We start from the raw sequence: 19,368 nt of genomic DNA, 5'->3' as shown, positions 1-19,368 counted from the left end.
GTGCAATCCCTCTACTTGTGCCGAATCATTCACTGAATCTCGTCATTCGTGCTGCCTCATTCGCGGCTGCAGGATGTCTGCTTGCATCTTTGCATTGACTTAACATGTAAATCACTCGCACTTGATGCTTCATCCGCATCTAGTGTGAACGCAGCAAAACACTAACACTTTCTGTTTTAATTTCTATTCTATTTTATTTTATTTTATAAAAAAAAAAAGACTTCCGTTGCTTTGCCTTTCTTAATACTAATTTACATATCTGTTCTTATGTACTATCTACTTCTATATAAGTTTCTATGCATATATTTATTAATTTAAAATAGTTTTTTGGTCTTCAAACACTAACTAACTAACTAACTAAACAACAATCGCAGCCTTTTCTGTTGAGCCCGTTACCAATCATAAGCGTTTAATAATGCTCGATTCTCAAAAAGCAATCTGGATAATATTTACATTAGTGTATTTGCTATAATGTCTGTCTGTCTGTCTGTCTGTCTGTCTGTCTGTCTGTCTGTCTGTCTGTCTAATCAACCAACCAAAAAGGAGGTAAATATTTAAAATAAACCCTGTGATTAGAATAATATCCATATATCATTTTAAACCATGAGGGACACAATTGTTTGCTGTACAAGTTGTCAGATAAGCTAAACAAGTCTGACTTGAGGACATTTGCTAAATAGTGAGGATGCCAGTACACTCTCTGTCACTGGGACGGTACCTTTTCTAAAGGTACATTTTTTGTACGTAACAGCTCCTTAAGGGTACATATTAATACCTAAAAAATGCAAATGTGCATACAATACCTTTAAAACATGGCTCTCAAACTTGATTCCTAGAGGGCCGCAGCTCTGCACAGTTTTGTTCCAACCCTGATCAAACACAGCTGATCTAAATAACCAAGTTGTTTAGTCTCGAACACCTTGATTAGTTGCATCAGCTGTGTTTGACTAGGTGTGGAGCAAAACTGTGCAGAGCTTTTGAGAGTTTGAGACCCATGCCTTAAAGGTATAAACGTTAAGCTTAAAGGTACAAAAGTGTACCCTAGAGGTATTATTTTCCACCTGTATGGTATAAAAGTGTACAGTTTTAAAATGTACTGCCCCTGTGACAGATTTTAGTACAGCTGTAGTAAAACATCATTTTTGGGTAAAACCCAAAGCCCATTGTTTTCTGTTATGAGACAGAAGGTGCCTCACAAATCGCATGCTTATGTACTATTCTACGCCATTTTGTAGTATAAATAGTGTAAGTAGTGCATTCACACTGAAATATTCCTTTTATCCTAAAAAGAATAATTGCACTTTAAATACCCGAGGAATCACTTATTGTACTGTTAAAATGAAGTGTGTGGAATGTTGGACACTTCACGCACTGCGACTGCAGCTTTGCTCATGTAGTGGAAAGGACGGAGCTTTCGTGCACTGATGTTGGATCACTTTATTTATTTTGGATTGTGAAAATAAAATTCTCTTACGAGAGTGATTATACCACCTCCTGAAAGTAAATGTGGTTATAATCATGGCAGGTATTATTTGAGAATTTGTAAGTTACTTTTCTAATTTGGCAATAGTCAAACGTCATCAGGGAAGCGGTTTGAATTACTTTTTTTGTATAAAAAAAAAAAGTGTATTATTTGGGACAACACTACATTCATATAATTTGCTGTTGTTTGTGTAAGTGCATAAGTACTTAGTGCATAGTGTAAAGTGTGCCATTTGGGATGCAGCTAAAGATTTTTATTACAATGAAAAAAATGGATCAAGAAAAAAAAATTACATTTGCAGAATCCTTTTTAAATCTTTAGAAGAATAGCTGTAAAGCCACAAACCACAAACATACAGCATAAATGTTCTCACACATTCATATGCAAAAGTCAACAGATTACAAAAGAAAAATATACAACGGGAAAAACTAATTTATAACTGCGTATACACAAGTACCCATATAGAAATGCAAAAACAAACACACACACAAAAACTACATTAAAATAGAATATAATTAAAAAATAAATAAATAAGGGCTTCTTATTACAAAACATATCCACCATTATCACCTTCATATCTTTTATTATTTCATTAAGTGTATCCACATTATTTTCTTTTCTAAAAAAGCAAAAGGATTTCTAGAATCTTTAATATTGTAAATAATAAAAACTCTTTAATAATGTTATTTTTCTCCAGTGACATCTTTATTGCCATCTCCTTAAGCCATCTCTCTATACCTGCTATATAAAGTCGTTTAGATTGTTAAAAAGAATGTTTCAGCAAATACATACACTACCGGTCAAAAGTTTGGGGTCCGTACGATTTTTATATGTTTTAAAATAAGCTTCTCCTGCTTATCAAGGCTGCATTTATTTAATAAAAAGTACAGTACAAATTGTAAAATTATAAATTGTTATTGCACCATAAAATAACTGTTCAAACATTGTTTATAATTTAATTTAACCATTTATTCCAGTGATTTAAAGATGCAATTTCAGCTTTATTACTCCAGTCTTCAGACGCATGATCCTTCAGAAATCACTCAAATATTATTATTATTATTAATAATAATAATAATAATAATAATAAAGATTATTAATGTTATTGTTCTTTTATTATTATTATTATTATTATTATTATTATTAATGTAATAGTAATAAAAGCAATAAAGACTGGAGTAATAATTTCATTTGAAACTATACATGCAGTAAGAAAGCAGTTAGTTGAACAGATGAACAGAATAATTATTTAAAAAAAACATGAAAAATAAAACTGACCCCAAACTTTTGACCGGTAGTTCATATTCATCTCTTCACAAATTCAGATTGCCAGAAAATAAATGTAATATAAACTATAAAGTTGTATTTATTTAGTTCCTAACCATTCTCTTTGTTAAAGTAGTTTTTTTTATTTAAAAAGTGCATTTTATTTATGGTATTATTTTGTTAAATGTTTAATATGTGGGTAATGAAGCTGTTTTGGCAGAAGGTGTAAATACCACAACTACTATCGTCAATAAGGAAACTGTTAAATTGTTAGAGTTGCATTTGCTCTGCTCATAATCCCAGCGGCCTTATGGCTGATTGTGTCCGAGTCTGTATGTGCGCGTCATATCATATCCCTCTTGATTTCTTTTGTGCCCTGTTGTGTTGTAATCTTATTAGTGCGATTAGATCTGACTTCCTGTGATGTCCGCTTTCATTTCCACGTGAGTCAGATGAACCTCTCTCACTGTTTAATGATGACTCACGGTGGTGATAATTGACCTTCCAGTTATCCGATGTCACTGTTTATGCTCGTCGACAAGAACAGATCAAGAGCTTCTTTGCATGTGAGCTAGTTAGCCTTATTGTTATTATCATTAGCCAAATGAACATGACAGCTAGAAGTGAAAAACATTATGGACGCATCAGTGATTATTCCTTTGTTTATGGTATGATGATTATTTAATTTTTTGTCTGAATAAATTGAAGATAAAATCATTATTGTAAATAAATAATATTAGATTCAATCAAATTAAATAAATGTCACAACAACGAAATGTAAATTATTGAAGACAGGACGAGTCCTATCATACACCCGTCACAATAAGGTGCAAGAACGTGTATGGTGCGATTTGTTACTATCTTCAGACCAGCGCAACTAATTTTCACGTTTTTGCATCACGTTGTTTAAATAGCAAATCTATTTGCACCACTTTGTGGACTCATGGGTATGCTGGTCTATAAAGGAGGTGTGTTAAGGCGCATTGTTGGCGCGTTGCTATTTTGAGTAACTGAAATTGACCTTGTCCTTGACCAGCTAAAAGCAGGTCTTTAAGTCCAGCGCAGAGCATGTTAGTTATGCACCTATGCAAGTAAAACTGCTTGCATATTGCTTAATACACACAGGAAGTACAGCAACACACAAAATATATTTATATATATGAAAAAAAATTTTAATTATAAAAATTTTATAAAAATTATTATTTTCTACATAAATATAAAAAATACTGCCTCTATGCTTTCATCTCTGGGGCTTTTTTTAGTTTATTCATGAGAGTTTGCATTTGTATAATGTTATTATTATTAGCAGTATTATTTATTATATGCATATTTATATTTGTTTTAATAAAAACTAGTTTAGATCTGTCCACCTGTTTGGATAACTTAATATATATTAATAATAATATTATTGTTCAATTTTTCTTTTGCTGGAAGTTAGAACTGAAATTAGTTATAGTTTTGAAACAAATCTTTGCGCTTTACAAACTAAATTTAATATCTGGCTAACGGATGTGAGTTTCCACCGTTTCCTTACTCCATGAAAGTAAAGGAGTAAATAAAAGAGTAAAAGTACAATAAAAAGAAAGCAAAGAGGCCGAATGGATGAGGTTCAATCCTTATCCTCGTGCTGCAGATGGTCTGTTTAATTGTTTTCTCGCTAGTGAAGCATTTAGTTTTTCGACTTACAAAGTCCGCCATGTAAACAACAAATGTGCCATAGCACAACACAACTCACTCTTATGCTGTGTTCACACCAGACGTGGAATGTGGGAATAAATTACTCTATTCGTGCGTAAATCGTCGTGTGAACAATTTGAGTTTACTTACTTCATTTGTGCATCAAATTCACTTCATTCCCGTGTCAAATTCACTTCACACTAAACATGGATTCGTGTCATGGGCAGGGCTTCTGTCTGACCTGTGACTTTAGCTTTGTTGCTAAATAACTAACATAGGTTTTATTGAGAGAATAGCTGTGCTTTATGTGCTTTAGGAATACTGAAAAGCAGTGTAGGTTCGTTCTGAGTCCACTAAATCGTTTCTGAGGTGCACCCAGCTTTGTGAGTTTATAAATTCCTTCAGAAACAGTACCTGGATGATGGAAACTTTCAGCGATGCTTCCAACTGAGCCAAGCCTAGTTTGATTGATTGGTGTCTGGTGTCGCCAAGAGGATTTCCACTCGAGACACCAACAACAGGCACTGCATCATAATCACTCCCCTACAAGAACAAGCTCATGATTGGTTAACATGGCGTGAATGTTCGCTGAAGTTTGAATGTTTGAACTCAAGCGTTTTGCGCAAAATGCACATTAAACGCACAAAACGCTAAACTTTGAGCGAATCGCATCATTCACACTGCCTCATTTTTCGCAAAACACTTCGCAGAAGATCTTTTCATGTCTTTGTATTGACCTAACATACAAATCACTCGCGTTTGATGCTTCATTTGTGTCTGGTGTGAACGCAGCATAAAAGGGAATGGGAGATGAGACTCTGATTGGTTTGATGCATGTTATGCTTAACCCATACACCCATAACTCATTAAGAGAATAAGCACAATCCTGTTAGACCATGCATCAGATGTCAGTCAGGCAGTGGAGATCATTGTTTTTTAAGAAAGAGTGCTGCAATTCTTATAATGGCATGACGCTTGACCTATAAAGTCTCTGTGCATATACACCAGTGTACAGTAGAATGTAGTTCTAATATTAGTAACTTTTTAGATATTAATAAAATGTGTATATAATAATGTTACGTACTCTAAACTTTGCACGGCTCCACAAAGCAAGCCTGACCACAAAACAATAAATAAAATTAAGTTAAATAAGACACCTCTAAAATTAATAAGGGGCCCGGAACACATTCAAAAGAAAACTACAACAAAGATGATAATAACGTAAAGTCAAGTTTATTTGACATTTAAATTTAAAGGAGACATAAACATCTTGCGGAGGGAAAGCCAAAATAACAAAAACTCAACAACTAAGTTTTAAACTCTCTTAACTGCAAATAAATCGAAAGAAATTATACACCATTCACTTACCTCCCTACTTACCACAAAAAACAAACTAAAAACCACCCTCCTCATCACATGTATCTCCGTACATTGGTCTCGATAGTTAAACAGTCAACACTTATTGTTAAATTCAACAATATTGCAGAGCAAATACACAACTGGCTAGCTCTCTGCAACTCTCACATGGTCGCCCACTAAAGCTAAGCAGGGCTGCGCTCAGTCAGTGTCTGGATGGGAGACCACATGGGAAAGCTAGGTTGTTGACGGAAGTGGTGCTTGTGAGGCCAGCAGGGAGCACTCAACCTGCAGTCTGTGTGGGCCCTAACGCCCCAGTGTATCGATTGGGGCTCTATACTGCTCAGTGAACGCTTCTTATTGGATAACACGTTAAATCTAGGTCCTGACTCTGTGGTTGATAAAAATCCCAGTGTCCTTTAAAAATAAGTAGGGGTTTAACCCCGGCATCCTGGCCAAATTTTCCCACTGGCCTCTGTTCATCATGGCCTCCTAAACATCCCCATATCATAATTGGTCTGGCGCAATATGGCTGCCGTTGTGACATCAAGGGGGATGCTGCACACTGGTGGTGCATGAGGAGATTCCCCCCAATGTGTGTCCAGAAAAGGAATTATTGTTATTACTATTATTATTATTATTATTATCTGATTTAAACAGGAATAAAATGGGTATAAAATTGTGACAGAGTTTTACATTTTTCCTTTCAATTATTAGTTTGAAAAATTCATGTTTGATCCGTGTCTTTAAATAATCGATTGTTTTATAACTAAAATATGTTATCCATTAAAGAGTATTTTTTGGAAAATAAATGATAATTTATATTAAAATAAAATTATTTGATCTGAATTATCATCTTTTGTCTCTCCCACAGGCTCTGTGACCAGTAGTTCATCTGCATCTCAGATGGCGAGTGGCATCAGTTTGGTGTCGTTTAACAGTCGGCCAGATGGGATGCATCAGCGCTCATACTCTGTGTCCAGCGCTGACCAATGGAGTGAAGCCACAGTCATCGCCAACTCAGGAATCAGCACAGGTAAGTAACTGATACATGAACACTTTAAGCTGCTTGCATACTGCTTGCCATTGTCCTGCGGGTTTCTCTTCAGAGCTGTGAACAGAACATTAAACAGCGATTTGTTATCCAGTCGTCGTAAACACACACATACACCCACTCCACCTTTCATTGATCCTCGTGTCAAACTCTAATGCCGCTTTAACTGGTCAACAAAGTAATGGCCACTCAAGAGAAGCACATTACCAAAGAGGAATGTGTGAATCATGATGTTTATTTGTCTGTCACCTTTCCGTTGTCGTAGATCATTGCATACAATACCAGTCAAAAGTTTAGAATCGGTAAGATTTGTTAATGTTTTAACAGAAGACAATTCTGCCCTCCAAGGCTGAGTCAAAACATAAAATAATATTAAATAGTGAAATATTATTACAATCTGAAATATTTGTTTTCTCATTGAATGTAGTTTATTTTTCAGTTCAATTACTAAATCATGTGATTACTCCATCATTACTCTGTGGTACAAAAACCAATAATAATGATTCTTAATTATCAGTGCTGAAAAGATTTTTGTCTTGCTTCAGCAATATCAATAATAATGTTATATTCAATAATATCAATTAGTAAAATCAATAACAATCAATAATAATATTAAAATATATAAAAAATAACAATAAAACCAATCGAAAGTTAAAAGTTCTCATTGAAAAAAAAAGTTAAAATAACTATAAAATCAATAATAATGTTATTATGTTATAATATTTCTGTGTTACCTTTTATTTTTAAGATTTTTTGATAAACAAGAAAGATCAAAAAATACCTTTTATGTTATTTACTTTTTTTGATACTGTAAAACAAGATTACATGTAGCGTCACGGTAGCACGATCGCCTCACAGCAAAAAGGTTGCTGGTTCAAGCCCCGGCTGGGTCAGTTGCCATTTCTGTGTGGAGTTTGCATTTTCTCCATGTGTTCGCTTGGGTGTCCTCAGGGTGCTCCGGTTTCCCCCACAAGTCCAAAGATATGTGGTGGCTAAATTGTCCGTAGTGTATGTGTGTGAATGAGTGTATAGATGTTTCCCAGTAAGGGAAATGCAGCTGGAAGGGCATCTACTGCGTAAAACATATGCTGGATAAGTTGGCGGTTCATTGCGCTGTGGCGACCCCTGATTAATAAAGGGACTAAGCCAAAAAAAAAGAAAATTAATGAATGAAGAATATTTTGAACTTTCTTTTTTATTTGCAATTTTTTTTTTACATTTAGAAATTATTTAGAATGTAACAAAAGATGACAAATAAAGCTATTTTTTAACATTCTTTATATCCTAAAAGTAAAATGTATCACAGTTTCTGACGCTATGAATCAAGAAAAAAAATCATCAATTATAATAGTAAAAATTAATTGTAATAATGTTATATACAATAATCTATTCAATAATATCAATCAGTAAAATCAATATTAACATTACAATATACTTAAAATAATAATAATAAATACAATTAAACAATAAAAGTTAACATATAAAAAAATCTATAGTTAAAATAATTACAAAATCAATTATATTGCTCTTATGTAATAACAAATCTGTGATACATTTTATTTTTAGCATTCTTTGATAAACAATATAAAATAATAGCTTTTATTGTTTTGAACTTTCTGTTTTATTTAAAATGTATTTTTACATTTAGAATTTTATTTAAAATGTAACATTAAGATTGCAAACAATCTTAATAGAGCAGCAAGTCATCCAAGTCATTGCTGTCTTTCGGATGAGACGTTAAACCGAGGTCCTGACTGGTCAGTAAAATCCCATGGCACTTCTTGTAAAGAGCAGGGGTGTAACCCTGGTAACCTGGCCAAAAGTTCCTAAATCTGCCCTTACGATCTAGGCCTCCCAGTCATCTTTATCCACTGAATTGGCTCTATCACTGTCTCTCCACTCCTCCAATAGCTGGTGTGTGGTAAACCTACTGGAGCCATTGTCCTGTGGCTGCCGTTGCATCATCCAAGTGGATGCTGTACACTGGTGGTGGTGTGGAGAGACCCTCCCTCATGATTGTAAAGCGCTTTAGGTGTATGGACATAAACAATAAATGCGCTATATAAATACACATTACATTACTTCCAAATTATTATGGTTTAGATTTGTTTATGGACTATGTATTTGCTTCTTTTAAACAGTTAACAGCTAAATATTTTTCATTTTTGCTAGTAAGAAACTATGTTAAATTACTTCTGCCAGATTTTCCAACTGTGCCCCATGATAATCCATTAGATAGATACCTTTCACTTAACATACTTATAGTTTGATGATAAATCTGATTATTTGGATACACCCCAAAAGATTCATGTTTATTTGTGTCAAAGTGTAAGGTTCTTGTCTTTTTTATTAGCACGCAGAGCAATTCTGCTGAAATGGAAAAATCCCCTTCCACCCAACCTTATTTAATGAACTAGAAAGATGATGTGTTGTCTTTACCTTAAAAAAATTAGATACTCTTTAAGAGGATCGGGTAAACAATTCTGTAATATATGGCTCCATATTAAGTAATAAATATGATATTTGTTTTATTTTTGTTGTTATTAATATTGTTATTATTATCATTATTAACATTGCTCTGTTTCTCGAAATACTTATACATTTAGACTGAAGTAATTGAAACCTATGTTTTGTTCTATTCTTGGTTAGGGTTTTAGGGTTTGGAAATTAATAAAAAATATTCAAACTAAAATTATAATTACTTCTGAAGAAATGTTTGACACTTGCGTAAGACTGTAGTAATTGTGAAAATTTAGCTTTGATTCAAAGGAATAAATAAATATTCTGATTCAAAATCGTAATAATATTTGACAATTTAACAGTTTTTACTGTATTTTTGATCAAAGAAATGTAGTGCAGGATTGCCTTTTTTAAAACATTAACAAATCTGACTGGTAGAGTTTACAGCATGTTGCTATTTTTATGAAATCTCTCATGTCTACACAGCCACAGGGGGAATGGGCACGTACAGGGAAGTTAGTACTGGACTGACAGCTGTCAGACACCATGTATAAATGAGTGCTGACGAACTGAAGTGACATGGTGTGACTAGTTTTAGGCCTTTCGTTTGACCCCTGCCTGTAGTGTTCTCTGTGTTTACATCTGATAACAATTAAAGCTGTGAAAAGCTTAAACGGACTCTTGAGCACATCCGCAGCAGGGCACAATACACACACAGCTGAGCCACAAACACTATGCGTGATGTCAACAACAGATGAGAGGAAAATGTTTTCAAGCATCAAAAAAAAAAGAGACTTTGATTTTTACCAGGGTTTAAGAAGGTCACCCCAGTGTCTTAAAAAGTCTTAAAAAGTCTTAAATTTCAAAAACAAATTTTTAGGCCTTAAATTAAGAGAAATGAGCCTGGTTCGAGTTTTACATATTCATTTTAATCATTTTAAACAAGCCTTAATTTTCCAATGTACATGTAAAGCTTCCCAATCAGACCAACACGCATCTAATCACCAACAATCAATAAAACATTATCAAAACTCTATTTAAAGCTCTATTTACCAATATAGTTTCATTATCTTCATTGCAATACAATTTGTTTTAAAGTTTCCCATGTGTTTATAGACTATATGTGGACCAGATGTGCATATATTTAGTTTATTATTGTTTTTAAAACATGTCATGTTTCTAAAAGACATGTTGTGTTGAAAAAGCAGTGCATGAATACAACTAGAGTTTGATTGTTTTGACACCATAAATAAAAATATGTGGCTAAGACCTCATTTGAATTATTATTATTATTTTTTTTACATAAGTAATGCTCTGGGGTGACGCAGTGGTGCAGTAGGTAGTGCTTTGGGTTTGCATGTTTTCCAGAGATGGGTTGTGGCTGGAAGGGCATCCGCTGCGTAAAAATGTGCTGGATACGTTGGCGGTTCATTCTGTTGTGGCGACCCCGGATTAATAAAGGGACTAAGCCGACAAGAAAATGTTAACAAAACCGATTTATATTTATTTATTACATGTCCAATTAATTGTATTTTATTAACATTTACCCCAACCCTAAACTCAACCATCACAGTAACGTAACAACAGTAGTTGTTCTGAGTATTATTTATGTTATCTATTAAATTACCCAATGAATTGTATTGTATAACGTCTACCCCAACCTTAACCTTAAACCCAGCCATCACACTACTGTAAAAATATTAATTATTGTTATACAGTGTCATAAAAAATGCTGCTGTATTGATGTACATATAACACTTCCAAACGACTGTGTACTCTATCAAGACATTACCCCATATCTGTTCTAGCAACAACCGGAGTGCAGGGCGCATAAGCAGTGCACAAAACGGCCGTTAGTAAACCATTCAAAAGATGCGCCTCTCAAAACAAAAAGTGCATTCTTATCGGCACTTTAAAAAGTCTTAGAAAAAATCTTTGGCATTTATCCCAGTATAAATCTCAATTTTCGCTCATCATAGTCTTTAAAAGGTTTTAGGGCAGATCACACTAAACACGCTTTTAAGTTCCAAAAAGGGAACGTTCCAAAATTTGTTGACAGGAAAAAAAGAAGCCCGGTGCGTGATTGTTGCTGTTATTATTATAAGTGTAATGTTTAATAATACTGTGATATTCAAGATTTGTAAAGTTATACAGCTCTGCAGAACTTGAAACAGCGACTGCTAGTGTCTTCTTCATCTTTAAATGTCTCCATAGTCGTCAAACACGGCTGTCACCTCAACAGAAACCCCGCCACTGCTTTTACTTGATTGGAGAATGAAAAAGACACGACTGTCGTAACGCACCTTCTCCGCTCAGAGTTGACTTTTCTCAACTGAAAGCAGACAGTCACACAGTGGCAAAAAACGCGAGGCACAGCAGGGAGGTAAAACACGAGGCGTGCAGGTCGTAAAAGCAGCACGCCAAATGATTGCGGCCATTTGGAAACCATTCAAAAGATGCGCCTCTCAACACAAATAAAATGCGTTCTATGTAATCGACCCTTAAAAAGTCTTTGTGAAATCTGCAGAAACCTTGCTTCCACTAGATTGTCACTAACATTTAAGAAAACATTTGTCAGACATTTTAATACTAAAAAAAAACATTTTTTAACACTATCCTGCAAAGCACTGGGTCTGCTTTTATTACCTGTTACAATTTTTTTAAGGAAGTTAAATTACTTTTTATTGCCTTTTTAAAGTGCTGTTTCATTTTTACATACACATTTAAAAACATATTTGTTATCCTAAATGACATTTTGCAAAAAAGAGAAATTCACTATTATCATTTTTAACAACTTCTTGATCCCTTTGCACTGAATGACCTCAATCAAACTTATTTATATGGGATAAAAGTTATTTTAATACTTTATTAAAAACATTGTTAAGCCATAGTCATTTTGATGTAATACAGCCAAAGCTTGTCTGTACATGTAAAGAAAACAAATATGCATTTTTAACTACAGGTATGTATTTTGTATGTTTCTTTATATGTGTGATATTAAAATGAAAGAACTGAATACATTGAATGACAACTTTGCCGCTTGGAACATTATTATACTCATATTTTTAATATTTTACTTTCACAATTTTTTTTTCAATATTAAAGTACACACTTAGAACACTTTCATACAGTTGAAATGGACACATACAGTATGTGTTGTATCTAAAAGGCTCTGGAATTGCGCCTGTGAGTTCTAAAGGAATTCCCTTTAACCTGGAATTGAGAAAAATCAGTTAGTCTTTTGGTTTAAAGAATATGAAGCACTCTGGGTATGACCGTGCATGTATTGACTGTGGTAGTAGAGACAGTATCAGGAGTGTTGTTTAGACACCGCGGCACTCCGGAGGGCTGTATTGTGAGGTTGTTTGAGTGCTTGTATGCCCCCACCCCAAGGAATCTCTTAAAAATAACCTTTCTGCTGGCCTAATGATGTGTCTGTCCATGGACTGACTGGATCAGATGTGATGGCTGGATGATGGTAGTGCTGGACGCTGATTGCTTGTCACCTCCAGCCCCCAGGAGCTGGCGGGAATGAGATCCAGTCTTTCTTCCTAGAGAAATGGAGAGAGATAAGCGATAAAGTAATTAACTGATGTTCCACACACTGCGCTGAGAATGACAGACTCTCAACTGACCTCTGACCTTTTGTTTAGACTCTCACTTTGTATAGCCTTTAGACAGGAAGCTGTTTTTTATTAACTATTATCATTCACTTCTTTTAGATTATACTAATCTCTTCTTGGTTCTAGATTTCACTAGAGTTTTGTATTCCTTTGCTGCCTGCCAGTTTTTTTAATGTTTTATTGTGATTTTAAAAGGTCAAATAGACCAAATCATTTGAATGATGCATATTATTCAGACCAGCAGATGTGCCAAGAGTATGGATATATTGCATAACATATAAAGCTATAATGCTAAAATGCTGTTATCATTTACTTCTCACTATCTTTGGTCCAAATATTTTTTACCACCATTTTGAATAATGTTTTGAAATCAGTAGCAATTGACTTTCATAGTCATATTTTCTACTCATTACAGTTTGGAACTACAGTGCATCTAGAAAGTATTCATAGCGCTTCACTTTTTAACATTTTTATGTTACAGCTTTATTACAAAATTAATTAAATTCATTTATTTCCTCAAAATGCTACACACAAAACCCCATAATGACAATGTGGAAAAAATTTTTTTTTTTAATTGTTGCAAATTTATTAAAAATTACACCTGTCTACACCTGTCTATATAAGTTTCCAGGGTTGACAGTGCATGTCAAAGCACAATCCAAGCATGAAGACAAAGGAATTGTCTGTAGACCTCCAAGACAGGATTTTCTCGAGGCACAAGGCTGGAGTATGTTACAGAAATATTTCTGCTGCTCTGAAAGTTCCAATGAGCATAGTGACCTTCATCATACGTAAGTGAAAGAAGTTTGGAACCACCAGGACTCAGAGCTGGCCGGCCATCTTAGCTGAGTGATCGGGGAAGAAGGGCCTTAGTCAGGGAGATGATTAGTAACCCGATGGTCACTTTGTCTGAGCTCCTGCGTTCTTCTGTTGAGAGAGTAGAACCTTACAAAAGGACAACCATCTGTGCAAGGCCTGTATGGTAGATTGGCCAGACGGGAGCCACTCCCCACCTGGAATTTGCCAAAAGGCATCTGAAGGACTCTCAGACCATAAGAAACAAAATTCTCTGGTCTGATGAGACTAAAATTGAACTCTTTGGAGTGAATGCCAGGCGTTTCATTTGGAGAAAACCAGGCACCGCTCATCACCAGGCTAATACCATCCCTACAGTGAAGCATGGTGGTGGCAGCATCATGCTGTAAAGATGTTTTTCAGCAGCAGGAACTGAAAGACTAGTCAGGATAGAGGGAAAGATGAATACAGCAATGTACAGAGACATCCTGAATGAAAACCTGCCTCAGAGTGCTCTTGGCAACTGTTCATCTTCCAGCAGGACATTGACCCAAAGCACACCGCCAAAATATTAGAGTGGCCGCACAACAACTTGGTGAATGTCCTTAATGAATTTAATCCATTTTGGAATGAGGCTGTAACACAAAAACAATATTGAAAAAATGAAGCGCTATAAATACTTTCCGGATGCATTGTAAATAAAGGGTGAGTAAATGGTGAATAAATGTTCATTTTTGAAAGGGATAGTTCAGACAAGAAATCATATTTGCTAATAATTTAAAGTATTTTTCCAGAGGCAAGCATATTTTTTTCAGTTATTTTTTTTTATCCCTTGTGTATTGTTCCAATGGACTACTCTTTCATTATGTCTGTGGCTGTTTTTACCCTATTGACTTCCATTATAACCACCTTTTTTGATTGCAAAGCCATGACACCATATAATCATACATCATATCAAGGTAAGTGCGCAAAGGTCTTTCTCTCAATCTCTCACTCACACAATTGTACATGCGCCCCCCACACACACTTCATACATATAACCACAACATTTTTATCCAGGATCTAAGCTTTTTTGCACTACAGCTATTGATCAACAGTACAAATTTGTAAATTGTTCCTCTTCTCAACAAGGAAAACCAGCAACAATCAAGAATGCATGATTATATGGTGTTGTGGATTTGCAGTCAAAACATTTCATTATAATGGCAGTCAATAGGGCAAAAACAGCCACCAACATAAAAAAAGAGTAGTCAACTTGACCAGAGTGTATTTTTGACTTTTTAAAAAATGTTCATTTTTTCAAAATATGTGTCAAAATAAGATTTGTCACCAAAAATCATCCCATTTGCTGAAACACAGAGAAAGTTGTGACCAAATAAAGCCTCAAAATCACCCCAAAGTGGAGGAAAACATCCCCAACAGCACACAAGGGTAGTGAGAATGGTATGTTTTTTTTTTGTTTGTTTTTTTTGTTTAGAATTGTAGTTTTTAAATGCTTTTAAAAGCGACAGTCAAAGAAGCACTCAACAGCTGTTCATTTTTAAAATGGTGCTGGTGTTTTTTGCTGCACAAAAATGCTTCAGGCTCCCTAATACTCAGACTTTCCAAGCTGTACTGTAGATAACTTTTTTGTTTAGTAAAACTTTTTTTTTTTCTCAGCTGAATACTAAACTAAATGAATACCCTCATGAGCCCATTGTTGACAGTCTGCAGCAAAAGATGCTGTATTTCAAATGTACTGTAGGATATATACAGTGCTCAGCATATATAAGTAACAAATCGATCTTTTAAATTCATATATTTAATAGTTTAATATTATATTTGTGCATGTACATTAGATTATTCAATACTGAATCCAAATCTTGAGCTTATCTAATAAAATAACTTACGAAAACCCAGTACACCTAAATTTATGTTACCCCAGAGGAAACCCACGTAAACATGGGGAGAACATGCAAAGTGACCCAGCCGGGGCTCGAACCAGCGACCTTCTTGCTGTGAGGCGATTGTGCTACTCACTGCACCACTGTGACGCCCCATTTCTAACTTCAGTTACACTAAATGCTTTTTAACCCTGTGCTCATTATTACAAAACAAACAGATCTGACCTGGTTTGGCCCGAGCTCACTTAGATCTATAAATGCCTTTAAAATGCGATCGCAGGAGGGTCAAAGTTGAAGAGAGCTGCATCGGTTGACACTCGGCTGTGCGCTGTCTCAATGAGTCGAATCACATCAGAGCAGACTCGTTCTGACTGGACATGGCTGCCATTTGAGAAACACAGCCTCAGTAATGAGCTCTTTTATTCCAGAGGAAACAAAGCCAAGACCGTTTAAAGAAGATAAGATCCCCTCCAGTGATCGGCCTCTCTCTGTGTCTTTTTGTCTCACTCTGCATTGTCTTGAGGGCATGGGAAAGGCTGTGACATCCCTGTCTCTGTACCTGGAGCGTCCTTTTTCCCTGAGCGGACAGTTGCACATATAAATATCCCCCGTGTCCTTCCTTGCATGGCTATTCCTGATCCTCCAGCTCTCTGGCTTAATAATGAGAGACTAAGAGCAGCAGAAGTAATGAGTGTCTCTTTGATTACAGCTCCTGTGTTTGGGTGCTCTGGGGTACATGCTTTTGGTTTAGCTTACCTTAAGGCAAACGCCTGGCCACCCTCTTGTCACGTCACCCAACTTGTTGAGTTATGCTCTTGTTTTGTTTTGTTTTGTTTTCTCCATAGGGATGTCCCTTCTGTTCACTGGCCTAAATGCTTTCTTACTTTCTTTCACTCATTTAGTTTTTTTAGTTGTCTTGGTCTTTACTTTTTTATTTTCTTGATTGCTCTGGGGATCTTATAACTTTGGTCGATAAGCAATCATGTAGAAGGCAATGTGGTTAAGCTAGTAATGGCTTAGCAACAGCTGAAGAAAACCATTTTTCATGCCCGATTCACGCGGGGCTTTAGCATCAACGCTTGACAGAGAGCGTGTTTGAAGTTGGAGCTGACGCAATCGTCATATCAGCGTCAGCCAATGAAATTAGTCAGCAATCGCCTACTGTCTGAGCTGGTGTATTTGCAAATAGCAATCTGATTGGCTGACGTCTCCGTCGGCGCTTAAAGTTGAGAAAGTCCCAACTTCTGAGACGGATCCACAATGCAGTTTGGCAACGCCTAACGTCACCGATTCAAAGTGAATGGGCAGTGTTTACGCTGAATGAGGCATCAGTTTCTGGATGTATGTGTGTTCATGATTCTTTCTTATTTTTTTGCAAATTTACACTTAAAAGTAGAGGTATAGCAGTGCTATATAATTTTTTTTCAGGATTTTTGATTTCTCAAAAAACGTTTCAGTGAGCAGTTTTAAAATCACAGTTATTATTATTATTATTATTATTATTATTATTATTATTATTATTTTGAAGCCTTTCAAAAATGTAAATCATATCTTAATAATCTTTTTTTCACTAAATAACCATTTTGCATTGAAAGTTTCCATTGATGTTAAATGTCCTTTGTAGAACCATTGATGAACTTTCTAAGAACTTTTTGTAAAGAGTGTATAGATATTATTGTTTAGCAGGTTTAGTGAGTACTTGAGTATTTTTTAAGGTAGCATTTACAATTTGGGGTGTGTACCTTTTTATGGTCTGAGTTTATGTACAAAATAAAGGCAGGAGTAAATTTCAAGAGTTTTAATTCTAAAAAAAATGTATGAACATTTATATGCATTTATGAATGTATTATCATCTTTGTGTCAAATTATGCGAGGTGTTACTGATGCAGCTTTTATGGAACTGAGAGCAAATTTGACGTCATTCTCTCCTCTGGTTGCTGTCATCAGTCTCACACTATTCACTATTTCCCCCTTTTTCTGGAAGTCTTGATAACACCATTGTGGAGTTTTTCTTTTATTATTTTAGCATAAAGGGTTATAAAAAAATGATTTGTTGTACTCTCCCGTTCACTGCACTCTGAAGTTTACCCATCCATGACGACTTCCGCTACTGACAAACCCGGAAATGTGAAACTGGTCTTTTGCTAAATTTAACACAAAATCAAGCAAACGTCACAATTCTGTGGCACTTACCGTAGCTTTTGCTACAGATTTCCCACATATTTTGGTTAGCTAGGACACTATTCAAATTACCACCGCACCACAGAGCATCATTCGTTTTTACATTAGAAAACATTATAATATTCAATTCAATTCACCTTTATTTCTATAGCGCTTTTACAATGTAGATTATGTCAAAGCAGCTTCACATAGAAGATTATAGTGATTCGAGGCAGTGTCACGTATACAATTTGCAATTTTGTCATTGACACAACGATTCTCATTCAGTGTGTGACCTGAATGTTATTGCAACACACATTCAGCCAAAGCTTGTTTGAGCTCTATACACACTCTGGATGGCATCATTTCAGTTCTGATTATTTATTATTTTCATATATTTTATGCATCAGGCATTTAGTGGCTCGTCTGATTGATAGTAAGAATACAGAACAAAAACAGCTCAGTTTTACTTTGGGCTTCAAATTGGGTAATTATTGAAATTTAGTGAACTTTATATGGATGTAAAGGAGTTATATTTTCATTGTAATATATCAGACGACTAAAATGCATTTAAATTTAATTTACTGCTCTGAATTTCCCACTAATCTGGCAATTACAGTAAATGCTTACATTTTATGATGAAAGCTCTTTTATTTTAATTGTGGTGAGTAAAAGAATTCAATGAATTAGATCTTCTGATTGCACAAATAAATACCCCATTAACTAATAAATTTATGTTAGCATGATTTTTCTAATTCTATTAATGATTTTCAACAAAGTTTTGTTTAATTTTGATCTTCGAGAGCGCTTTATGTATCAGATATGATAAAGCAGACCTTACAAATCGATTAAGGTCACTTAAGTTTTTTCTGTTTCTCTTAGTGTTTACTTCTTATAAATAACAGAGATCAATAGTTCTTGGAGTAATTTTTTTTATTAAGAATTAAGATTTTTGCATATTTCCCACAGCAAAACAACTTAAGAAATGCTGCAAATTTTAACAAAACACAATAAAATACAGTTGAAGTCAGAATTATTAGCCCCTCTTTGTTTTTTGTTGTTTTTTTTTTTTAAATATTTCCCAAATTATGTTTAACAGAGCAAGGAAATCTTTACAGTATGTCTGATAATATTTTTAATTCCGGAGAATGTCTTATTTGTTTTATTTCGGCTAGAATAAAAGCCGTATTTAATTTTTAAACACCATTTTAAGGTCAAAATTATTAGCCCCTTTTAGCTATTTTTTTCCGATAGTCTACAGAACAAACCATCGTTATACAATAACTTGCCTAATTACACTAACCTACCTAGTTAACCTAATTAACCTAGTTAAGCCTTTAAATGTCACTTTAAGCTTCATAGAAGTGTCTTGAAAAATAGTGTTTACTGTCATCATGGCAAAGATAAAATAAACCAGTTATTAGAAATAAGTTATCATAACTATTATGTTTAGAATAAACACAACAATAATGAACAGGGGGCTAATATTTCGGGGGGGCTAATAATTCTGACTTAATTTTAGTCACAAAAATCAGATTTTTATTTATTTTTTGCTAAATTCTGGATGGACCGTTTAAGGAATCCAGACCAAATACGCCAGTACCCACAACA

General features: G+C 34.7%; 1 protein-coding gene and 1 long non-coding RNA gene across 12 annotated transcripts in view; one reads left to right on the top strand and one right to left on the bottom strand.

Moving 5' to 3' along the window:
- agap1 (ArfGAP with GTPase domain, ankyrin repeat and PH domain 1) overlaps positions 1-19,368 on the top strand; it is a 348,474-nt gene that overhangs the window by 267,405 nt on the left and 61,701 nt on the right. For 10 of the 11 annotated variants that reach the window (XR_012407727.1, XR_012407726.1, XM_001921491.9 and 7 more), the window contains one exon: positions 6,657-6,818. Coding sequence is in view for 8 of the 11 variants with exons in the window: in XM_001921491.9 (XP_001921526.3) it covers positions 6,657-6,818 (162 nt within the window). In the remaining 3 variants the exon portion in view is untranslated. Of the gene's footprint in view, positions 1-6,656; positions 6,896-19,368 lie in introns of all 11 variants that reach the window. The other variant, XR_012407728.1, reaches the window with a different exon arrangement.
- On the bottom strand, positions 5,639-16,254 carry LOC141386215 (uncharacterized). The gene is made up of 3 exons (XR_012407741.1): positions 15,823-16,254; positions 12,708-12,847; positions 5,639-6,893 (listed from the first exon to the last, which is right to left on the bottom strand). It is a non-coding gene; the product is annotated as an uncharacterized lncRNA (long non-coding RNA).

This window comes from Danio rerio, chromosome 6, assembly GCF_049306965.1.
Source record: "Danio rerio strain Tuebingen ecotype United States chromosome 6, GRCz12tu, whole genome shotgun sequence".
NCBI classification, from domain to species: Eukaryota; Metazoa; Chordata; class Actinopteri; order Cypriniformes; family Danionidae; genus Danio; species Danio rerio.
Note: the sequence above shows the minus strand (reverse complement) of the source record. Positions and strands in the feature narration are given on the sequence as shown.